Source organism: Lepisosteus oculatus, chromosome 20 (genome assembly GCF_040954835.1).
Source record: "Lepisosteus oculatus isolate fLepOcu1 chromosome 20, fLepOcu1.hap2, whole genome shotgun sequence".
NCBI lineage: Eukaryota > Metazoa > Chordata > Actinopteri > Semionotiformes > Lepisosteidae > Lepisosteus > Lepisosteus oculatus.
Window position 1 is genome coordinate 11,797,681 of NC_090715.1, and position 25,213 is coordinate 11,822,893.

General features: G+C 39.6%; 1 protein-coding gene and 2 long non-coding RNA genes across 3 annotated transcripts; all 3 read right to left on the reverse strand.

Moving 5' to 3' along the window:
• Window positions 1-203: 203 nt before the first annotated feature.
• LOC138224351 (uncharacterized) lies at window positions 204-2,171 on the reverse strand. The gene is made up of 3 exons (XR_011182814.1): window positions 1,853-2,171; window positions 1,247-1,364; window positions 204-726 (listed from the first exon to the last, which is right to left on the reverse strand). It is a non-coding gene; the product is annotated as an uncharacterized lncRNA (long non-coding RNA).
• A 315-nt stretch (window positions 2,172-2,486) lies between these two features.
• LOC107079987 (uncharacterized) lies at window positions 2,487-4,823 on the reverse strand. The gene is made up of 3 exons (XR_001480874.2): window positions 4,356-4,823; window positions 3,462-3,579; window positions 2,487-2,981 (listed from the first exon to the last, which is right to left on the reverse strand). It is a non-coding gene; the product is annotated as an uncharacterized lncRNA (long non-coding RNA).
• A 2,383-nt stretch (window positions 4,824-7,206) lies between these two features.
• Window positions 7,207-10,189, reverse strand: LOC102694182 (C-C motif chemokine 3-like). Its single transcript, XM_006641184.3, has 3 exons — window positions 9,814-10,189; window positions 9,313-9,433; window positions 7,207-8,248 (listed from the first exon to the last, which is right to left on the reverse strand). Exons 1-3 carry the CDS (start codon window positions 9,881-9,883, stop codon window positions 8,161-8,163), a joined length of 279 nt encoding a protein of 92 aa, XP_006641247.1. The 5' UTR covers window positions 9,884-10,189; the 3' UTR covers window positions 7,207-8,160.
• Between the last annotated feature and the right edge of the window lie 15,024 nt (window positions 10,190-25,213).

Below are 25,213 nucleotides of genomic sequence, written 5' to 3' on the forward strand. Positions count from 1 at the left end.
CTATAGATACACCATGTGCACCAGATATCTAATTTGATAACATAGGACAACAAATTTAAAGCATTTTGAAGAAAACAGATAGGTCAACTGTTTTCAGGAAGAGTGGATTAGGTGGAGAGCTGGTAAACGTTTAATACACAAGCTGAAGAAACCTGTTTAAATGCATGCTCGGATGTTCATCATGAAAATTCAGAACACAAATGCAGTTTCTCAACATTAAACATTTATTTCAAAACCTTTTCAACCAAGAAAATACATTTTCAGGTAAATTAATACTAATTCCTCACATATATATATATACAGTATATAGCACATTTAATCTCAAACAGCCTCAAAGTGCTTCCCATATGGGATCCAGTACATCCACCACATGGGCAATCATAGAAGATCAGGCAGAGAACTGAGGTAAACGTGCAAAATGTACAAGAGAACAAACTTTAGTTATAAACTCAAAAGCTAATATCTGACTTTACGGCTTGGTAAAAAATTGAGTCAATTTAACAGATGGTGACAGACTTAAATTTCAAAAGTAACTTGTGTTTCTGGTTCAGGTCACATCTCTTAAACACTCCTCCTAATTCAGCGCCTGTGTTCATCACTGTGTGGCAGCAGTGACAGCCTTCACTGGTTCAAGCTGTAGACCTGGAGTCCAGGTGATCCATGTGTTTTCTCACCCAGTGCACGCTGGGGTCAGCACAGATTCTCTTTCCATTCTTTATCTCAAACCTGAAAGAAATGCATTAAGAATGAAATTATCAGACTGTCATGTACTAACCAAAATGGGTTTAAAGCCAAGTCACAAAGCCTTCGTTTCATATTTCATATTTGTTGAACACCAATATATTACAAGACAAATGCAAGTACAATGAGATATACTGTATGAACAGTACTGCATTAATAAGAAAGAAGAGCTCAATGATACCGAAAGCATTAGAGTCTCTTTATGTTTATACAGCATCTTTGGAACTTTGCACCTATTTGTTTGTACACTTGTACCATACACAAACATTACTGTATTTGAACAGAACAATATAATTGCAATTGTGGCATGTCTCCTGATCCAAGCTGGTGAAAGAACAAAGGTTTAATCATTATACTGTACATTGATATTTATCTTATACATCCCTAGTCCAACTCTATTCAATATGAAAATTTTGTAATTTTACATTGATCATAGTCTTTCACATGCCTAGCTTAGTTTTCATTTTTTAACATGAAATATTTCTCATTATCAGTCAAAACTTACACAACAGCGTCTGTGAGGCAGAATGTGCTGGTTCTCCAGTAGGAGATGATTAATGTCTTTGGGATTCTGTGCTTTGTGAACCTGATGCAGCAAACCTGTCCAGTGAAAGGGGCTTCATCTGCAACAAAGTGGCAAAAAGATAGAAGTCAACATGCAGTAATGGGAAGCACTACATAGAAGTACAGTTAAAGCTGAGAACAGGAATCACGTCTCTACACAAAGGATTTCAGAAGTCTGGAAGATACACTGATACCCTGGCTTCTTTTTAGAGCAGGCTGGATGAGTTCCTTGGATTAATTAAATACAAGCAACATACATGAAGACTTTGTTACACGCACGTGTCACCCTACTGCTCCATTATTAGCCCTTTCTACAACAGCTGTAGACATGTAATTAAGACCAGTTACACTAATTGAATCAACACAGTTAAGTACTCAGGAAATTGAAAACCTGAATCCATTCCCAGAGTGACTAATGAAAAATTTCTAATTTCTATCCTTGTTTTTTTGCCTCTAATTCTTCATATTTCTTGATACTTGGAGTTTGTTGAAAGATAAATCTTGTCTTTCATTTGGTCCTATTTCTAATCAAAAGTACATCACTTACATGCAGTGGAGGTCAGTGTCAGGACACCTAGCAGCGCAAGGAGTGAAGCTCTGGGAGTTCATTCTCAGAGGAGAGAGGTCTTCACAGTCAGCTGAGTCTGAGAGCAGAGAGATTTTCACAGCGAGCTGAGTTTGAAGAGCAGAGAGGTCTTTACAGTGCGCTGAGTCTGAGAGGAACGGGATCTTCACAGTGGTCCAGTGCAGCTGTGGACTCTGACTGCTCTGTCCACCCAGCTCTCTGTTTTCTAGAGATACAACAGGAGTGAAGAGAATAGGAACTCTCCTCACAGCTCATTTCAAAGTAACACAAGAGAGGGTGTTTGTGGTTCACTTGTCTTGGGAATTAACTTAACTCGGAAACAGAAGCTGTGAAATTGCTGACTATGTAATCTGCTAAACATCCTTTTTTACCCACAAGTTGATTACACAATGTTCTCTGTAAGTATTACTTAAAAAGAGAAAACAGAATTGAGAACCTGTGAAGAAAACCTGGTGCTTTAAAGGATGAGAATTTCATGAGGAGTGGAGATGTGGAAAACAGGCAGACGTTTAATACATGAGCTGAAGAATCCTGTTTAAATGGATTTCTGGATGTTCACCATTAAAATTAACACACAAAATACACAGGTTTTCAGCATAAAACATTTATTTGTAAAATATATTTGCATAACTAGAAAATGTGCAAGGTAAATTAATACTAATTCCACATATACTGCATATATATATACATTATATTGCAAACAGCTACAAAGTGCTTCACATATACTGTAGAATCCAGCACGTCCACCACTGATGTACAGCCCACATGGGTAAACGTGCAAATTGTGCAAAAGAGCAAGCTTTAGTTATAAACTCAAAAACTAATGTTTGACTTCACAGCTTGGTAAATATTGGAGTCAATCAGGCAGATGGTCACAGACTTGTTTTTCAAATGTAACTTGTGTTTCTGGTTCAGGTCACATCTCTTAAACACTCCTCCTAATTCAGCGCTTGTGTTCATCACTGCGTGGCAGCAGTGACAGACTTCACTGGTTCAAGCTGTAAGTCTGGAGTCCAGGTGATCCATGTGTTTTCTCACCCAGTGCACGCTGGGGTCAGCACAGATTCTCTTTCCATTCTTTATCTCAAACCTGAAAGAAATGCATTAAGAATGAAATTATCAGGCTGTCTTCTATTGACCAAACTGGGTTTAAGGCAGAGATTTTATTTTTTAAAATTTTAATTTTGCACATTTATCACAGAGGCGAGATTTGTTCAACAGTATATAAGTGCACATACAATGAGATACATTAACGGTATTGTTTGACTGTGCTATTTCACCAATAAGGAGCAAGAGATCAGTGATACAGAGTCTCTCTGTATTTGTATCTTTGCAACTTTGCTCCTATTTGTTTGTATTGTACTTACAGGGTTGTACAGTTGTAACATTCACAAACATTACTGTACTTGAACAGAAAGTTATAGCTGCTATATTGGTATGTCACCTGATTGAAGCAGGGGAAAGACTACATTTTTAATCATTATACATCTATCTTCATCTTATACAGTACATCCCTAGCCTAACTAATTACTTAAAATAAAAACATTTCTCATTATCAGTCAAAACTTACACTACAGCGTTTGTGAGGCAGCAGCTGCTGGTTCTCCAGTAGGAGCTGATTAATTTCTTTGGGATTTTGTGCTTTGTGAACCTGATGCAGCAAACCTGTCCAGTGCAAGGGGCTTCATCTGCAACAAAGTGGCAAAAAGATAGAAGTCAACATGCAGTAATGGGAAGCACTCCATGGAAGTACAGTTAAAGCAGAGAATAGGAAACACATCTTCACACAAAGGAATATGGGAGTCTGGAAGATACACTGATAGCCTGGCTTCTTTCTATCCTCAAGTTCCACAGATCAATTAAGTACAACCAACCAAATGATCAAGTGGATATATAGGACTTCCAACATGGCTGCCTTATGACACAGCAGAACAGGTGAGGAGCATCAGGAATCGAATTAAGGAGGAACTTCTGGGAGGCCAGATTGTACAAGCCCAGAGTGAATTTACCCAGAACAGCAAGGTTCACACTCTTTCTCTTGCAACAAGGAAATGCGATCTTTCATGACCAAGCAATTACATATGACCCCACATGAGGACATTACATAAGGACCTACAGTAAATGTCCCTGGCCCCAGTTGAGTTTGTTTTAAAAGATTTTGGTACACACCCTAATACTGCATTATTATCCCTTTCTACAACAACTGTAGACACAGAAAATAGTTCACACTAGTTACTGTATTTTAATAATTAAATCGATTAGGGTTTAGGGCTCAGGAAAACGAAAACTTGAATGTTCTGCGGCTCTTTAGCTCCAGGAATGATGGATACAGCCTCTCCGATGACATGTTTAATTCTTATTTTTTCCCCTAATTCTTCATATGTCTTGGTTCTTGAGGTTCTTCAAAGGACAAATCCTGTCTTTCATTTGTCCCTGTTTCTAATTTTAAAATGATATCACTTACATGCAGTGGAGGTCAGTGTCAGGACACTGAGCAGTGCGAGGAGCAGAGTGAAGCTCTGGGAGTTCATTCTCTGGACAGTCGGTGACCCAGGAAGGATAGAGAGCAGAGAGGTCTTCACAATGAGCCAAGTCTGAGAGCAGAGAGGTCTTCACAATGAGCCGAGTCTGAGAGCAGAGAGGTCTTCACAATGAGCTGGGTTTGAGAGCAGAGAGGTCTTCACAATGAGCCAAGTCTGAGAGCAGAGAGGTCTTCACAATGAGCTGGGTTTGAGAGCAGAGAGGTCTTTACAATGAGCCGAGTCTGAGAGGAGAGAGGTCTTCACAATGAGCCGGGTCTGAGAGCAGAGAGGTCTTCACAATGAGCCGGGTCTGAGAGCAGAGTGGTCTTCACAATGAGCCGGGTCTGAGAGCAGAGAGGTCTTCACAATGAGCTGGGTTTGAGAGCAGAGAGGTCTTCACAGTGGTCTAATGTAGCTCTGGACTCTGACTCCTCTGTTCACCTGGTCCCTGTTTTATAGAGGCACGGCTGGAGTGAAGAAGGAAATCCCCCTATAGCTCATTTCAAAGTAACACAAGAGAGGGAGTTTGTGGTTCACTCAACTTGGAAAAGGAGGCAGTAAAATTGAAATGCTATTCCTCTTTTTTCCGCACAAGTCATATACAGTAGAAAATAGAAGTGAGACGTTGTGAAGGAAATATGGTTTTGTAATGTATAAGAATATCATATGCAGCTTTCTGGAAAGGGAGTAAAGGAAATCCCATTGAAATGAGATATTGCAGGCCTAGATGTGTCACTTTTAACTTGTTTCAGAGGAAAACTATAAGAGGTTTCCTTTACACAAACCTAATGCAACAGGCCTTGCTGACATGAGAAACTTAAAAAATGTGCATTATAGAACTAAAGACTAAAAACCCACTAGAAACTCTTTGAGGCTTTCTGGAGCTCTTCTCTTCTAGACTTCTTGAAATTGTGCATATCCACACCCATTTTCTAATCAGTACCTTATTCCAAGTTGAAATAGCAGGGCGAGACAGTACACACACAGGATTGACACTGGAAAGGTTTCACATTGTATACCTGGTTTTATGAAACAATTTAATCAAATAGAAACCATATAGCATGCTCAGTAAAGAATACTTAGTTTTTTATGAGTGTGTAAAACTTTTTGAGATTTAAATGAAAAGATGGTTATTTTAATTACTTTAGATGAAATAAAAAAATGTCTTTCAATTCTCAAAACTTATTTTAATGATCCAGAAGCACTTTCTGTTTTATTGCTTAATAAAAACAATCAAGTATGTATAAACCAGCATGGAAGAATCCTCTGCTGTAATTGCTACAAATACCCCGTTGTAGGTTAAATTCCTAATGCTCAGGTGTGGGGCTGATGGACATACAAACTAAAATCCTAAATCAAACTTGCATAATCATAAACAACATATTTTTAATTGTTTCACAGAGCATTGCACATGGCAGTGATGATCTCCAATATCCCCCTTTTTTCCACTCTTGGGGTGCGTGATCTGTCTGTCTGCCCATGCACAGACACTGTACTGTCTAAAACATTCATAAACAGTTTCATTTTGGAAGGCAAAGGGTGCCACTTCAAGACTTGGCTATATAATACCTCACGCTGATTTTTTTGTCTTTGTTCTACCAGTTTCAAATTTCAAGCCAACATAGTAGACATACTGTATAGAGAAACCCCGGAGTTTTGTTTTCCAACATGTGCTGTAATGTGAAAAACTGCCTTTTGAAGAAAGAAAAATTGAAATGCTTTTCTTTTTTTCCCCATTTTTTGGGATATTCCTTGCTAGTGTGTGTTCTGAGTAAGACAGATAAATATCTTGTTTCAGACGCGATGTCCAAGGGGGTGCCTTTAATTCAAGCCCTCAACCCAGCCTGTACTACGTCTACATTTTCCAGGATAATGCAAGATGTTTAAGGTCACATTCATTCCAGTTTCTTGACTTGCTTGCCATCTAATGAACTGGTGCATCGTTTCCGTGTAATTGCAGAACTGGCGATGTCACATTGCTGTTTTCCACAGTCTAGATAAGAAAATGCCATCACATCTATGGATTTTTTAATGTAGCATGGAGACTTTTCATCTTATTTCTTTACATAGAAAAATAGGTTTTTGATGAAGTTTTAATATTGTGAAAACAATAATTTGTTCTTAACATTAATCGTTTAAACCTTGTATACAATGCCTGATCTCCCTTTTCCTTATTTATGTGTGAAGTCCATCCTAATCTCTTGTATATACATTTATGATTTTTACCTCATATCTTCAAAAGGCAGACTTTGAAGTCACAGCCTCCTAGCGTTGTGCCCCAGCAGTAGCTCATTAATATGTATTCCTTTAATATATGTACACAAGAAAAGCGTATTTCTACAGCAGGGGTCTCTAAACCTCATCCTTAAGAGCCCTAATTCAGCAGGTTTAATATGTAGCCTCTAAGTCACCATGTTCTATAAGCAATATAAAGAATTTAAACAATTAAACAAGTACTGTAATTACAAAAATTGAGCACTCAAGGACTAATGACTGCTGCTGAACCAAATTCAGTTCCCTTCATGCTTCTTCTGTCCCCTTTGTTCCCTTATGGTTATTTGCAGAAGGGAGAACACCAGTGTTGTGTTCTATCTAGACAACTTTAGAAAGGTCTGACCAGAACAGTAGAAAAAGCATGTTCGTTATCTACAGTACAGTATAGCTTTGCTGTATTGAACTCCAGTGATTGAGATCAGCGATTTTTCTGATCTAAAGTGGGATCACACACTGGAAGTAAAAATCCAACACAAATGATAACAGAGACTCAAATTACAGAGTTTTGAAACAAAAAAATCATGTCAGTGTTTCTTTAATTGAAGGATAAGTTTCCACAACAAAAGCAAAGATTTTCATTAAAACTATTAAAAAGAAGCTTGAAGTTTCACACACATCTTTGAATCAGTGCATCTAAGAGTCACAGAGTTGTTAATTTCACAGTCATTTCCAAATTTTAGGCGGATTTCCCCTTGTGCATATTATACATTTTTACATTCCATAACTGACAAAAAAAGTGTGTAAAAAACAAAAAAATGAAAATATGATGACACAAGAAAACAGAAGTATTAAAAACAAATGTTAACACATGTATAAAAGCATTTTAACACTACACTGTATATCTATCAAATTAAATACCTGTACTTAAATAATGACAGCTTATGTCTGGGTTTTCAGGCTTGGAAGAAAAAAAGCCATAGTTTTGTAAATGATACCAATTGATTTTCTGGTCACAATATGGCAAAAGTAAACAGTTTAGAGTATACCATATATTATATGCGATTACAAAATCCCCAGGAAACAGAAAGTAATGGAAGACTGTTAACAAGTAAATACCTATCTGCCGGAGAGTGACAGTAAAACACACTTTAAAATGATATGACACTTTAAAAACAAACATGTTTTGTATTTCATTTCTTTTGAGCATCACAATATCAATATATCAGGGGAATTTGCAATAGTGATGCTCGATCTATCTGTCAATACACAGGTCAATGTGTCTGTAAAAGCGTTCTGAAGGTAGGAGACCCCTGCTAAACAAATTCTGGAAAGATTGCTCAGAGAAAACACTAAAGCCCTCGCATCAGAGCTTGCCTCATTTTCCACTCAGCTGCCTTATTCTGTCAGTAAAACACAGAAGTGAAAGTCTGTCGGCCGGCTCCATCGGATGTTTTTAAAGCAATCGCCATGTATGAAAGCAGCAGCTAAAAAACAGAGGAGATCGCCGGAGATCCCATCGGAAAGCAGGCTGTGTTACTTGCTGCTGAGAACCTTGATGTGGCTCTGCACCCAGCTCTCCGTTGGCCTGGCACACACTTGACGGCCGAACTTTGTTTTGAACCTGGTGGAAAGAGCACAGAGACACGGTCACAAAACACGACTCATCCCTTCAAGCTTAAAATGTGCGCTGCACTGGGTAAAAGGGTGATTTTCAGAGGGCTTTCCCCAGCGTGGCAGCGCTGCAGTATCCAAACGAGACTTCTCAATGCCCATGAATTCGTGCCGCTGTTTACAACCCCAGTAGTACAGGAAGTCAAAGCAGCATGTCGGCAGTCTGCGAAGCAATAACGACCCCACGGGCCCCAGATTTCTGCACTGTGGCTTTGCAGGTCTTGTAGCTTGTTTCTCCCTTAGTAATATGACTCATAGGTCCTCAAATTGGTAAGACGGCAGCCATTCTGGTTGAAGGGAAGAAATCACATTTGTGGTAGAAATCCCCAAATCAATTGAATATTATCCTTGGAAAAAAGCCACACACATGTGTTGAAACTATGACTGGAATGTGATTGTGAGTCACTGTTCCACTAAGACTCTTCTTTAACTCTCGGCTAAATTCTTAGAAGCAACTTAAAATGTTATTTTCTTGAGCAACATGACAGCTGAGCCATTTTCTAAATTCCTCTCTTTGTTTCACTTTTTGATATTATTCATAGACTGCAGCTCTCTTCTTCCTGAAACACAGGAAGGCCTAGGCCTAGGCCTGACCTTAGGCCTCATAGCGACATAGCAAAGAAACTGAAACCAAGCTTCGTTTGGTGGTGACAAATGAGTGTGGCGTTTCTCCCTCTGTCCTGGAGATCGTCTTTCAGTTGTAGTAGTAGAGTGTGTGGTTGTATAGCTTAGAGACAGAAGCATTTCATGGGCGTGTTTCATATGTGTATTCTATACCTGTATTTTAACTGGATGTTGACTAAATCAAAAATGAACCATGGACAGCTAAAATATGTTTGTGAAACAAAAGGTCCGTTTTGTTTCTCGTTAAAAAAAAAACTATTTTTGTCAGCTGTTAATGAAGTTAATGAAATTCTCGTCTTGCTGTGCAAAGTAATTATTAAGCATCAAACCGTTGATTAAGGTAATATTCAAAGATGCAGCTCATGGATTTTTCAGGAAATAAATACTTACAGAATCCCGGGGTTGGTGCACTGCGGGCTGGTCCTGGAATAGCTGGAAATTCGTTTAATTGGGATCTCTTTCGAGGTGAAATCGAAGCAGCACTTTTTGGGGGCATTTGCTATGCGGAATCCTAGACAAAGACACAATGTTGAGAAATTGTCAGAGTGTAGCAACAGAATGCAAATTTCTTCTTACGAAACAAGACAAATTTGATTAAATCAGTAACAGCCTATTGGAACGAGTACTACAGTAATGATTTATTTGGTACTGGCAGACAGCAAGCAAAGATACTTTGAGCTGCGTTTGTGAAAGATGTGCTCCGTGTATATGACTGTTTTAAATTACAAAAAAAAGTAAAAACAAATGTGTTGTTTCTTATGCAGGAAAACAAAATCAGGTGTGAAGTATAATCGATGAGGGATATGTTTTATGGCTATGCTTAGCTCAGTTTTAGAAGCACATATTAGACTAACTAAATTGTTGTTAGGTAGGCAACGCCATGCTTCTTACCTTCAGTGAGAGACACAGCAAAGAGCAGGACCACAGTGAGAGTCAACACAGCCAGCCGGAGAGAAGACATCTTGAGTAGAGTCTGAACAATGATTGTCCGCCGAGGCAACACTCAAGACCAGAATCGGAGGGAGGTATGAGTTCTGGCATTCGGAGACCCGTTTACTTATAGTGCTGGGATCCTCCTTCCCTAAGTCATGGAAGTTCCCAATGAGTGGGAGACGAAGCGGGGGAAATCCTACCCATGACACCCTCACAGCCCCTCGTGCTGTGAAATTATTAAATCACACTTGAAACCCAACATGATGGCGCAAACATGCAAATGAGAACTATTTTAGTATCGGCTTATTCTCCTTCTCTGTGTCTCCCTAGGCACCGACTTTCGTGGGTTTTTGCGACTGATAGCACCTCCTCCTCTTCTGCAAACTGAAATAGAAAATGTCACGGTGTATCACTTCTTCAAAGCTGAGAGGCAACTGCTATGTGTCTTGTGGATGAAGAGGTGTTGTGTTGTTTTAAGTCCAAAGTTCATTTTGTAAAAGCCACCAGCTGCTTATTTCCCCTTTTCGCCTGGTGCTGGGTTTCACTATGTTTAGCTCATTCTAGGACTCTCATTCCAGTTTCACTCCCTGATCATTTTTTAATAAGGTCATGTAAATACACAATTTATTTATTTTTAAGATATGTTTTTATATTATCGATTACCATACGGCAGCATGGAGGCAAAGTGGTTAGCACAGCTGCCTTGCAGTGCTGGGGCCCTGGGATCAATTCTGGACCTGGGGTGCTGTCTGCATAGAGTTTGTATGTTCTTTCCATGAGTTTCGTCCAGTCCAAAGCCATTTTGGTGAGTTAATTGGCTTCTGGGAAAATTGGCCCTGGTGTGTGTGTTTGTGTCTGTGAGTGTCCTATGTGAGTCTCATATCTTGCCATGAGCCATGCTTCACTAATAACAGTAATTAGATACACAGTGTTGCATGCTAAGTTTTCTGAACACTCTCTTCTCTGTGTTCAACACAGGACAGATAAGACATAAGAAAAATGTCTCTTGACTTGTCACTACAATCAATTATATTATACAGTGGTTCTGAAATATTAGAACTGATTGCATTACTTTAATTATTTGCATTCACCAAGCTGTGTTTCAATAAAATGTAACAAACCCCTTTCATTTGTCTGTTGTTGGGCAGCTCTACTCAATGACCTTTAAGCAAACAAAAAAATTACATCACAGCTAGTGAGATGAGCTTTGTGTTCCATGTTTATCATTATCAAGGAGGGTGCTACCACTTGATTTCCACTTGTATCCTTGGTTTCCTATGTCAGTGTTGGTCTTGAAGAAGTTATTGGGGTTGCCCAACATTTCAATCCTTCTATCAAGTCACTCTGTAGTCTCAACTCCTCAAGAAAGGAGAGGTTTACCTCCTAAAACTTGTCCTTATAAGACATAACCTTAAGGCATGACCTTGTTGCCCTTCTTTAAGCCATTTCTAGAAATGCAACATCCATTGTTCCACAGCACTTTGAAATGGATACCCAAAGTGCACAAAAAATTCTACCAGCAAAGTGTACAGTTTGGTCTCGATGTCTGCACCTTCTAAAGTGTAAAATGTATTTGTTTCCTTGTTAATTACTGAGTTAACACCTTTTATAGGTTGTGTCTGCTACGCTGCAGCTGATAGAGACAGCCACGTCTTGCTGACAGACTGGAGAATCCAAATACAAAAAGCCTGGTGGGGCTTAGAGTGAGTGGGAGGCTGGCGGAGATAGCCGCAATGGTTTGGAGCACAGACACTGACACACATGGCCAAGGGAGGACAAAGACAGCCGGTGATGGTGGAAGCAAGATGGCGATTGGCATGTCACAAGACCCGAAGGTAGTGCGGCTTTCAGGGCAGATGCAGACAGGAGAGACTGTGCCCCTCTGTACAGATTTCTGGCAGGGAGATGCGCCACTGGTCCAGTGCTGGGCAGGAGACTGGTTGCTGAGAGGCGGAACGGGTTCAGGATAGACTAGAAATCTTTGGGTGGATTCAGGCAAAGTATCCTTTGATGAAACAGGTTAGTATTGCTGAGGGTTTATTACCTTGGTCTGGAGGCAGCTCAATGACAGAGCGCCAGATCAGTGGCAGAGCAGGGTTTAAGTAGTGTTGTCGGATGGAGGAAGCACCCGATTATTGGATGAGGGTGGCAACGTTAATCAGCCCGAGTGAGCCCTGGGTGGAATGTGGCTCCTTGTGGGAATGTGCCTGGTTTCCAAAGTAAAACGAAGGCTGCAAGCTCTGGCTCATCCAGGCATAGCAATGTCTTTAGCTTTTGGATTTTTTTTCATATGAAACAGAACAGCTAAACATCAGGATGCATAAGAACATAGGAAAGAATAGAAAAGAGAGGAGTCATTTGGCCCATCTAGCCTGTCTGGCTGTTGATCCGAGGATCCCCTCCATAAATGGGCATCCCCTTCAGAACTACTGTACGGAAAAATCAAAACCAATCCCAGGAGGCTTATTCCATTTAGTCAAGGCACAAGCGAGGTTTCCATTGCGTGCACGTTTAAGGAACAACGTCAAGCCACCAGCTCCGGCCAACAAAAGTCAAAGCCTACGTCAGCCGAAAGAGGAAATGAGACTAGAAGAGAGGAGACAGGGAAAAGCTATTGAAGTGGTAATGGGTCAGCACGAAAGCTTCTGTTGTTCTTTTAGGGTCATTATTATTCTATACCTGCGGGGCACTACAGAACCATATCTATAACCATATCTAGAGCCCAATCAATATGTTAGTCTAAAGGGGGGAGTTTGTCATCAATCGTTTGTTCATTTAGCTTACAGTTACATTTTAATTAGCTGTACTTCATAATGGGAAAAAGAAAAAAGCAATTAAGATAAATTAAAATGATTACATATACTGTAAATATCAATTCTAATATAAATTAAAAGTATTTTATTTAAATTACCTGCCATAGCTCCATATAACTGAAAATACTGCTAATGAATTGGGTCTCAAGAAGACACTTCTATGCTATGTACTGTACTACTACTTTACTACAGAAACATAGGTTGTTGAATACATATCCAATAAATGCTGCATTACTGATACATGAAGTTTTAGTACTGACAAAAGGCAAAAGGTACTTTGCAAGACTTCATGGAGGGTTTCTTCTTTATGTGTTAAGTTTGAAGTTATTTCTTGTTCGAAAATGTTACCACCTGATATTGTGTTCACATCACCTCTCTAAGGGAAACTGAGGTTATGAGCATTCAGGCCATTTAATAGGCAAGACAACTTCATACAAAGAGATGTAGGAGTTAGGAACAAGTTCCTGATCCATGTTTTTGAAGCTGACAGTAAGGAATCCTTTACAAAATGACTTGATGAGATTCCTTCATCCCTGCCATCACCAACCACACCAGCATGGCAGTCCAAACAGCCACCTCTTATCTTAAATTGTTCTTACAGTCTATTATGATGATAGATGTGTAAAAGCTGTTACTCTAGCAAGTGCTGCCAAAATGCTCGTTTCACCCTGGCGATGTGCCCAAGGCTAAGAGAAATGGAAAACTTTATTTCAGTGCAGACGTGTTGAGCAATCGTCTGAAGGTGGGTTAGGTAGTGTTAGGTACGGTCAAGTACTAATGTCATTTGTACTTGACAGAAGTATTTCATTTCCTGTGTAAATAGTGAATCACACGTGTGATACACTATTGTGAGCATGCTTCTGCTAAAATACCTACTGAAAAAATGGAGTCAGAAAAAAATGTTTTCAAAATGTCTATGTGTATTAAAAGAAAATTGTGAAGGAGAGCTAAAACATCCTGGAACTCAGGAATAATCTGCATGTTTGACATGGAGATGAAATGTAACAATTTGTTAATAGGTAGATTTTAAACTGCGGTAAATACCCCACAGTTCACAGCAGTGCGGTGTGTGAGAGAGAAGACAAATTTTCACACTTTGCTGTTTTGTGAAGTACGTGGAAATTCCTGTTCACAGTGTTGCATGCTACGTTTTCTGAACACTCTCTTCTCTGTGTTCAAGACAGGACAGATAAGACATAAGAAAAATGTCTCATGACTTGTCACTACAATCTATTATATTTTACAGTGGTTCTGAAATATTAGAACTGATTGCATTACTTTTGAGAGACAGTCTATGATACAGACTTACAATATCAGAGCGTCACCCTGAACCAGAACAATAATCAATTGTTACTCAGACTTTATTCCAGTCTTATTACATATTTTTGGGGCCTTTAAGCAAAATTCCAGCAGTTGTCGTATAGAATTTAAAGGATATGAAAAAAACAAAAGAAGCATAATTGCTGAGAGTTCAGTCATCTCAGTGAAGCTCGATGTACAGTATCTCTTAAAGGTGAGGAACCTAAATAAACATTTAAGTGTTGTGAGGGGCCGTGAGATCTTGACATAGATCTGAACTGTTTGACATTGCAAAACCATTTCTGGTTTCTCCAGCTCTGAACAGCTAGAACTGAGGTACTTGACTTGTGAAAGCAATGCACGGGTTATTGAAAGAAACACCAGGAGTTAACAAAGACAAACCTACAGTACTTTATGTAGTCGTAACACAAATGTAGACTCCAGCTCCATTAACACTTCAGCTTGAAGAACAGACCTCCGGAGACACCCTGCTTAGGACATGTGGTTTGTCACCAGGAAGCTGCATCAGTGAGCACTGGCTTTGTCACCAGAGTTCAACTCATGGGCAACAACCATGAAGTTCCCTGGAGTCTTCACTAAGAAGAAAAAATACAGGAGGCCTCACAGACTTTCAGTCTCTTGTAGTTATTGTTGCTGTGGCTGAATATTGGGAAAATACCTACTTAAAAATAGAAAATGCCCCCTTGGAGAGTAAGAAAGTATTTACAGGGGAATTTTATGCCTTTTCTCATTTGTGCAAAACAGGGTAATTCAGTTTTTAACAAATCAATTGCTGATACTGTGTATGGTGGAAAACAGAACATATTCTAATATTCTCATCTAGCTACACAAGTGCATCAAATTTACAATGTAAGTGGATTAATTTGAAATGTTAATTCAACATTGAGCTACAAAGCTCAGGGTATCTACATTAGATCTTCAGGTGGTATTTATGAGCTGTCTTTCTAAATTGGAGCCATTGTTTTAAATTGTTACCGAAAATATCTTTAACAGTATTTGTACATATAAAAACTATATATATACACACTAGTTTGAGTGGGGAGCTGAGTCAGCTTGCGTTGGCTAGAAAGGAACAAATAAAGGTTAATTGTATGCAGGAAAATTAAAAAAAAGATTAAAATAATGTTTCGACTGTTTAGCATCTTTCAGGTGAGAAAGAAAGTTATTTTTAAAAAGGAAATTATGTATTAGAACTAACAAAATTACTTAAAAAATTAATTAAAGAACTTCCGGGACATTTTACATCTCAAAATGACGGTCCTACACAGATGCATTAAGGGAAATAAATCACTTTGCTTCTCAACAAGGGTCTTTATGAGGGGACATGAATGTATTTGAAAGATAAATGCTGACATTTTGATCTCATGCGTTGGATCAGTTTGACCCAGGTTAGCCAGGAACACAGGGAAAGACCAGGGAGCAGGAAATCTGGGAGTGAAATTGAGGCACAGCTGTACACAGCTGGGTGTCTGGGCAAAAGTGCTCAGCAATGCAGTCCAAGCTGGTTCCTTGAGATCCTTCAGGCGACAATGCGATTAAAATTTCAGGAATACTAAAACAAGCCGCACAGGCCAAATCTCACTTCATGAGGAACAGCAACCCCAAAGATCTAGATTTGTTTGAGGATGTTTATCGAGTATTCGGGCCCAGTAAAATTTGGCTTACTGTAAGCCGCTTAGCTAAGGGCCAGCACCCTGGCCACAGGCCAAGCAGGCTGGACCCCCACGCAGGATGAGGAGAGAGCCAGGGGGCAGGTGCACAGGTGGAGATGGGCTGGAGCAGAGAGGTGTGAAGGATTTGTAAATGATACATAAGTAACTTCCCGCCTTGTGCCTGCTGCCTGCCACGTTAGGCTCTGGTGTCCCCTGTGACCCTGTACTGGTCCTATAAAGCAGTTAGAAAACAGATGGATGTATACAGACAACTTTGAGAAGTGACAATGGGAATGATTATGATTTAGAACAGCTAGGGAAAACAATCTGCTGTAGCCAACCCTCCCAAACTTCAGTAAAAAAGTTGTGGCCTTTCTTATGTTTCTAAGAGTTTCTGTATTTTTTTGTATTTTTAAGTAAAGTATTTTTTGCTCTAGCACAAGGATTAGTTTTAAGTATTCCTGACCAATGTTTTCTGAGTCTGTTCTGATAATGTACAGTAGGTCCAGTTCCTGTGGTTGTTGATAAGAAAGAGGACCAATGTAAAAAGTAACAGATAAGTGTTCTCACACTCCTTTCTTTGTATTTTGATTCTTTTTCATGACACAACTGCTCAGAATATTTTCTCCGAGTTATTTTCTCCAGTCGCTCTGAGTTCTACTACAGTGACATCTGACATTTCACACGAGGCAAGCATGAAAAACATCTTTATGAAATTGCAATTCTCACAATTTTCACTTCTTTTTGTGTTTGCTGCGTACAATGTTATATTTAGCACAGGCTACCCACATTCACACTTTAGAAAGTTCGCCAAAGTTTATCAGTTCTGCAATCTTTTCATAGTACTGCTTGGGCTGAGGAGTCAGTTTCTAACACTGTCTGAAAGGTTTTTTTTCATGTTTTCCTCTACAGCAATCTGCCTTTGGCTGTTTGTAGTAGACATTCCTCTTGCAACATTGTAATGAATTTAAAGGTTCTATTTTCTATTATATGTTGCTGTTGATATGATTCTTTCCTCTCTGGCTAACTTCCCAGAATGAATAAACATGAACATTATGAGACAGCTTTATTCACACTGCCATTCTGTGTTTTAAGAGAGTAAGGATATCTCTCATTTGAGTTTAAAAATGGGACCCAATTTTAAGTTTCATGAGTGATCAAATGAACCTAAGAAATTAGAAATCTTTTAAAGGTCCCTATTCTACAATACCACTTCTTTTGAACAGCCAGCTGTGTAGTTTATCCGGTCCATATGCAGTAATAAACAGAGAGACAATAATAGACAATGAACGTCTGTGTAACTTGCTAAGCCCACAGCTTTAAGAAGTGTTAATATTAAGAACATAGCTGGAACAAAAACTGAAGGCTGGATGAGGCTTGTGGCTTTATAACCTACAGTAAACCTGTCTTTATCAGTAATGAAAGCTGGGGAGAAAGATAAGCCCTATTTTTAACCAGGTACCCAATCAGCACATCACTATAAGTACCAGGCAGATTTTCCTTCATAGTGATGGAAAGGATCTGGAGTCTCCTTTCATCCCTGTTCTCCCTGGAGTTCAAGCAACCCCTTGGTTTCCCTTCCCTGGAGGTGCGGGGCTGCAGACTTCTCCTTCATATGGCCTGGTGTTATTCTACTGATTACTCTTTTCACCAGAGAACAAAGAACTCATGCACCTCTAATCAGATCACCATCTCAGGTATATTCTTCGCAAAATCATTGACCACTTATCAGCCCGCAGGTTATGAAGAAAAATCCAAATGCATGTTCCATAATGAAGTAACCGGTTAGATGCCTCTGCCTGGCAAATCTCAGCCTTAATTGCTGTATATAGTGCAGATCATAGGCAACCTCCTCCAGGAGTTGGATCAAGTATGTGGTTTGTGAGATCAGCTGCTACAGTGCACCTACAGGAACGTAAATAATGTAATCTCCTGGACTAAACCCATTCTTCTGAAAGCACATCATTACCATATATGTTCTCTAAAGTCTTCTACCCAAGTTCAAATGGACAATATGGGGCAAGCGCAGTTCCAGCACAATTTGTTTTGCTGATACCAAAGTCTCCAGACCATGTTGGCTCCTCTTAATGTGCTTGTTTTCTACCAGAGAGTGAAACCATGTTGGTCACAGCTCTGAGGCTGACAAATGCAAACCAGCATTGACTTAACACCGCAAAGATCATCAGAGCAGAAATCCTATGAGTGATATCAAGGGAGGAGGACACCTGCTGAAACTTGAGTGACTAAGACTCCTTCTGGCCAAACATTTGTGTGTGACTCATTACTGGGGACTTAACCTTCAGTATGACTACAACATTAGAATAAGACCAAAAAAGTCCAACTGAGGATCGCAGAATCCACACTGGTAAAAATCCCATAGATTGTGTGACATGGGTCATCAAACCAGTCCTTCACTTTTGATAATCCATCCCAACCCAACCTAACCTGATCGAATCCAATCCAAGTAGTGCAATTGAACAGAAGTTCCAGTGGAAGTCAAGTTCTAATATCACACTTCTGCTTCTTTGCACGTAAAAGCTCCTTGGCTGAACATCATGTCCCCATGCATCTGCTTTGCTACTGACAGACTGACAGATGCATCTCGCATTCGTTGCTGCCAGGACCTTAACTTCATCACATTCATCCAGGACTGGAGCCACTCTCGCCTCTTTATCCTCAAAGCTCCACTGTAAACAAGCGGCCAAGTGTCCACCACACTGTCTGCTTTTTTCTTTCACACCTCTTGTTGCCAGTAAGACTCCCAGCACCTGCGGCAGTCATCTCCACAGTTGTGTTGTTCCCCTCTCTCTCTTCCTCATAAAGTCTGCTCTGTTCTGGTTGAAAATCCTACCCACTGCATGGACCTACAGCCCCGGCCATTGTATGTTGTTTTGTTCCTCCCTTCTCCCTAATCTCTGTCCGCTGCAGGACCCCCTGTCACTGACGCCCACTCTGCCCTGCAGTGCTGAGCTCATGGAGGGACTCTTCACCTGGGCTTCCTCGTTCACCTCCATGCCGTCCCTAGCCAGGCCCTGGTAGCTACAGCGATGGGTTCCTGTCCTCATTGACCCTTCCTTTTGGCTGGCGTCTAGCTGTTCAGTACTGGCCTTAGACTCTTTCTCCTCTGAAAGGATCCAGTAGCAGGCATAGCTGGTACTCCTTCTCTTTTCAGGGATTCAGCTCAAACAAGGTTCTTATTCTAAATTCAGCAAGAGGCAGCTCTCATTTGCGTTCCATGTCAGCCTTCTTTTCTGGTTGCTCAGTGTGTCCTGCTGCCCACCACAGAGTTCCAATTTCAAACTACTGTGGCTAGCTGGCAGCTCTCTTCCTGGTCCCACGTCAGACTACGCTCTGGTCACCCTCCCTCTTAAGCTGCCCACCACAGATTCCCATCCAGGCTAGCCAGTCCTGCGGTTGCTAGCCGTTAGTGCTGCAACGTGTTTGCTACTGTATCTCGTGATCCTCAGCATACATGCTTCTTACATCTGAATTCACTAGCTCAAGCAGCCATTGTACACATTTAAGGAGTAAGCAGGCTTTCCCTTTATTCTTCAGCTATAAGATACTGTAATATTGATCCCCACCATGAGCTTATCTTCACTAAAAGTTGTTAGCTGTGGGATATTAGCATTCCACATACTGTATAATTCCCTATTCCTCAGTAACTGTACATTCCTTCTCTTTAATTACCCCCAGAAAACCTCTGTACTATTCACCTGATTCAGTGAATGATTGAATGCTTTAAATGGTCAATTGAATAAAAAAGCCTTTGGATGTTTACCAAAATTACCATCACTTAAAATTAATTGTATTTTTTGTTTACAGAGTGAATGTAAGCTGACCATTATTAAAGAAGAATATACTGTATTGTTTTTGGCATTTACTTTTTGTTTGATCTTGATTTAGCCATGAGTTTAAAAGAGGACTTTGCTAAACATCTGTTGTTGAACAGAGAAAAGGCTTCACATATCTGCAGGTCAAGAGGAGGCTGTGCCAGAGACATCAACCCTCCAGATTTCTTCATAACCGGAATTAGACCGCGCTGATTAATGCATTACAATGCCAGTCTGTTGACTATAATGTAATAATTCTGGTCACACTTAACTATAAATACCTTCTACAATGACCTCGGTCTGTAATCATCGATGCTAATGGTGCGCATATGAGGAGTTGAAGTTGAGCCTTGTATTTAGACCCCTTGTATAATGTCATGAGGCCACAATGTCACAACGTAAGACCTGAGTGTGTACCCATTGCATCAACAACATACTGTATCATCTTGCCACTCCATGGTATATACTGTACATTACAGTATATATATGGGTAACACTTAACTATTAGTGTATACAGTATACAATATTGTTACAAATTGGGGGTTATGAAAATGGTGAAGATCAGGATTTGACCGAGGGGTTAAATCAATAAATGAAATAATTATTCATAACTCCCAGCTTGTAAGTATTTTCTAGCAATATATCCGAGCAGCTTGTATAATTAGAGGCACGTGAATTCTTTGTTTTTATGGTACAGCTTTGGTGAGAGGAGGAATTATCCAGACACACATTGTTAAACAAATATGTATTACAATGACAAGACACAAAGACACTACACACAACAAAACATACAACACACAAATTACTTTATGTACAGTATTTATAAACAAGGGGTTTCAGAGGCCTAACATTCTGGTCACCCAAAAACCCTACACTGCTACTCGGCACTAAACTAAATGTGATCGTACTGTATATTGTGTGTGTCTGTACTGCTCCTTGACAATCATTAATCCACAACTTGCCTAGGTATACTAAGGTAAATCCCTCAGACCTCAGCAAACATCCTCTCTGCTTTGAAGTTAGAAGTGTTTACTCTTCCAAGAGTCACAAACCTGATCTAAAATCTAAGAGACACTTCTCAGTCACCTAAAGCTTATTTCTTTGTTTTCGCCACTATATGGGCTTACCAGTGGGAGGTCTGAGCTCTTATTTGTAAAGTTCTTCACTCTGGTCTTGGCTTACACCTTTGGTATTGTTCTTGGCTTCTGTCCCACATGCACTGAGCAGATCAGTGAATGAAGGGGAGGAGTGGGGCTTTCTGGGTTGGATTTTTTGTTCTTTTTTTGGCACTACTTTATTCTTTAACACCTGTGAACAAAACAAGATTATGATCTGCTGTGGTGTTAAAAATAACTCTTAGCCACTGATATAGCTGTGCAAGATAAAAACAATGTTAAAAACAATGCTTTTCAGGGCAAAAAAAAGTACCTTAGGAGCAGAAGAACTGAATGCGTTCTTTTTCCATGAAACTTTGAAGGCTAAGACTCTGAGATTCCGTGTAATCTTGAAGTGGCTGTGTCATTACTTTGTGGTTGCGGTGCATAGTTCCTGTACAGTATGCTTAGTGATCCTTTGCACTATTTTTCCATCTGTGTGGTCTGATACCTGTATAAAACTTGACACCTTGAAAGGTGTTTTGCTATTTTAGTTTCCAAACCCTGTCTCATAATTCCAGTGTGTAGTGAAGATGAGGCGGACATATTAGCAGTGATCTGGCAATTACAGCACGTTTTGGGAAAATGTATTGTGCCGATTCTTCTTTTGTGTAGTTCAAAAGACTGCTGTCATTGTAAATGTTGTAAAATGAGGATATTTTCTGACTAATCTCTAAAAAGCAAAACAGCAAACTTTTTTAAATCAAGAGCTTCTTATCACTGTACTACACCTCCTTGTTAAAGTTTCATATTTAGTGCACCATGGTACATTCTAGCACAAGTGTGCTTGACAAAACCTGAAAGTTTCAAGCCACTGCAGGTGTGAAAATGCATATCAGGAAAATATAAGAATAGTTACAAATTGGAGCTATAATGTTTAACTTGCTTCTTTGGATGCTAGCAGCTCAGTGAGCCAGGACTGTCATCCAGTCAGTCTTGAAGGCTCCTGGGGTACCGCTCAACAGAGATGGGTAGCGTCTACTTCCCTGCAACTCTTTGTGTAAAGAGGCAGTTTCTGTTCCCAGTCCTACATGTACTGTACTTTCTCTTCATTTTCACTTGTATGGAAATTCGGTATGCTCTGGTCAGCGTTTCACTGTTGATCCTGAAATAGTCAATCCATTGTGATGATTTTGTAAATATCTATAAGGATTTTGAGACTGTATGAAGTCCCTACTAAAGTTAGATTTTTCAATTAGTAAAGGTCTAAGAAGGTCTCCTTCAAATCCTGGGATAAACCTGGTCACTCTCTTTGCAAGCAATTCCAATGTCCCTTTTGTAAATCGGAGACTAGAATTATGTATACTATTCTAAAGTCTTGCTACTGAATCATACACTTTGATATCATCTCTTGATTTCTATTCTACACTTTTGGATGTGTTTTTATTGCTTCCCTGATATTTAAGAAACAATTAATAAGATATGCTTGGCTGCTTTTGGTAAAATATCAGTATTATTTGTATACCAATACATGACGGTTTTTCTACAACAGTTCATTTGTACCCCTTTGTTTACTGCACTTCGAAAGAGCATTGACTTCCTGTTAGTCCTCTTTGGCGTTGGTGGAAACTCCTGCTTGTGGTTAGCTTGGTTAACCATACTGGCCTACTGTAACTTAAGGTCTGGGGTTTTGTAAGTTACCTGTATAAAAGCGTGCAGAACCAACTAAAATAAATGGATCCCTCTGTTTAATTTTAACGATCTCAGGTGGTATTAGACATTAGCACTGGGGAGTGTCGCATATTCTTTGATTGAAAAACAGAGATAATATAAGAATAGAAACCAAAGTCTCTTTAACTTGGAGATTAACCTCATACAAGACCTACAAGGAATGAAACCTGACTGCTCCTAAGCTCCAATGTCCCCAATGGTTTGTGTGAGATCTGTTTTATGCTTTGTGTTGTGTTTTACTTATTATTTTAATCTGTTTCAATGTCTCTGCACTTGGTGGTTCGCTGAACACCTACAGTAAAGCAAATTTGTTTTCTTAAACAGAAGTCAATTCTGAGTATTTTAACGGGTTATGTTACTTCATTTACCTGATCTCAAAGAACGGCATATAAATAAACAGGCAATGAATTTAAGAAACATATTGCAAAGCCACCAAAAAAACCCAGTATATTGTTAATGTCTTTGATTAATTTAAAATTGGAAAATGAAGTGCATTATTACCACAGAAAACCACTAGGTGGCTTCAGTGGAGATAAGTAAATTATGCACTTGCCTACTTCAGAAAATGGCTCTATCCGAGTTTCAAAGAAGCTTGTTGAAACTGTGCTGAATACAGATGTTAGGTCTGCCTGCATTTTGAAAAAGCAAACATTAAGAGTGTTAGAAAATCAAAGTATCAGTCTGTATAAAATTCCTTTTTAACTTTTTAATGATTGTAGTTTGTATGCTGCTCTATCTGAACCTTGGCAACTTCTACAGTAAAGTATATATTTTATGATTTATTTTGCATGTGTATATCTAAGGGACAAGGGTTAATTTTGCCCTGAAAACTATTAAAGAAAGAAAAAGCACAACATTTTGGCAATGTAACTTCCTCAAGTGTGCAGAATTAATTGTGTTTAATAGAACGCTTTAATTTTGGCACCTCGTGCACCTGAAGGGGCTCCTCAGCTGATCCTTTTCACTGTCATATTAAACTCTGCTTGATTCTTTGCATGACAGACTCCTCACTCCTGTAGACTTCTCTGGTGACCCCATAATTAATGCAGTTTATATACAGTATAATACCTTACTTATTAACTCCTCTCTGTCCTCACCCACATACAGTACCAACCAACCCTGCATTTTCTCCTCCACTGTGCACTGTAGGCGACACTGTTTGTTTTTCTAAGGAAACAGCAGAAAGATGACTGGTGTTAGGAAACCACCGTGTTCCATCTGAAAGAGCAGTGCTTCCAAGGCAGTAAGCCCATGTGGGTTTCTCAGACCAGAGGTGCGCTGTGGTCTTTGGTGTGCCTTCCATGAAATAACCCATTCTGAGTGGTGATGTGGAAAAAGGTGGAATAGTGTAAATTACAGTATGTCCTGCTACTTCTAACAGCTCAGTCTTTGGGTGGCCTGCTGTGGGAAACGCAGAGATGCACAGAGGCCAGGGCTGGACTGCTGAGAGTTCTTTGTCCCTCGAGGCAGGAGGTGGTTTAAAAATAGAACTGCAAGAGCACATTTTGGAAAAAGTTCTGAAAATGCGTACAGTAATCATACCATGATTAGAGTAACAGTGGAATCAAATGGAACTGTAGGTGTTAATGATACATAACTGTAGTAACATCCTGTAAACTACAAGAGTGAATGCATTTGGATGCTACGTTAGAGTGTTGACGGAGCTATGAAAATGGTGAAATCTGACATCATTTCTCTATAATCCTTTGCTGCCTGCTGTAGGAACAGAATTTTCGCACAGGATGCTTTTTTAATTGAACAAGAGTGTGTTAATGAGCTGCACTGTGTGCTTGCAGTTATGCATTAGTCCTGTACCTATACTGTGATGTTAACCACACGTTTGACATTGGTATTCAAGACAATAATATGTGCTGATGGGAATTAAGGTAGAGTAATGTGGAACAATAGCATCTACACAGGAAACGTGCATGTGGGAGGAAATGATTGCTCCATCCTTTGATGGAAAAAGCCTTCCGACTCAGCTCTGTTTACAAGGTCTTGTATTAGGCCCTGCTATTGTTTGCTTAAACGCGACTGTGAGAATGTTCAGTGTTTGTCAAATCTACAATAATCAAGAAGAAAGGAAATTGGAAATAAATATTTAGAAATTTAGAAATTTTCAAAATACAAAAATCCTGTGTAAGATCGTGTCTGCTACTGCTGAAACTGTGGAGATGCTGTACAATAATGACGCAGTGCTGATCGCTTTGCACCAAAATCTAACACAAACTTTATCACCCTGTATCCTGATCTTGTCAAATCTGAGAAGCTAAGCAGGGTGGGTATGATCAGTACTGAAATGGGAGTTCTCTAAGGAAAAAAAACATATTGCTGCTGTACAGTTTTAGTGGTAATAGTGGACCAGTAGGGGGTGCTCTTGCTTCTAGACCGGAATTTCCAAGACCTACACCACAATATAATATGGAGCCCAGGAGGGCCCATCAGTAGGTAAAACAAGTTATATTGAGGAAATGATTTACAATCCGTGCGCACGAAATAACTAAATCATTCCCTCGTTTTTCTTTAATTCGTTCACATGAAATAATGTTGTCTGTTGTCTAGTGGTGGGTGAAGTGGGTCCAGATCAGGCTTTCTGCACAAATGCCTTGGGATGAGAATCATAAAAATCAAGGAATTAATTATTATACGTGTTAGTCATTAAGTCATTAATATTACCATTATTATTACCAAGGACAAATACTGTACTGACTGTCATGAACGTAAACTAATGTCTTCATTATCAAGCTAGTTGTTTGTGAATCTTTATCCACCACAGAAAGATGATGAAGAAGCTTATTGGTTTTTGATCTTAATTATTACGTTGATTTCTTGTACTGGCTGAATAGCTGGAGATAGCGGAATCATTTTTCTGCAGCGTTTATACGTGGCAACTGATTTGGATTTTCTCTGTCGCT

What these genes read in the sequence shown, in the direction of transcription:
- LOC102694182 (XM_006641184.3), bottom strand. Translation starts at nt 9,883, where the DNA reads ATGTCTTCTCTCCGGCTGGCTGTGTTGACTCTCACTGTGGTCCTGCTC. An exon ending in TGCTGTGTCTCTCACTGAAG is followed by an intron (nt 9,434 to 9,813) that starts GTAAGAAGCATG and finishes GTCTTTGTCTAG; the next exon opens with GATTCCGCATAGCAAATGCC. An exon ending in TGCACCAACCCCGGGATTCT is followed by an intron (nt 8,249 to 9,312) that starts GTAAGTATTTAT and finishes TCTTTCCACCAG; the next exon opens with GTTCAAAACAAAGTTCGGCC.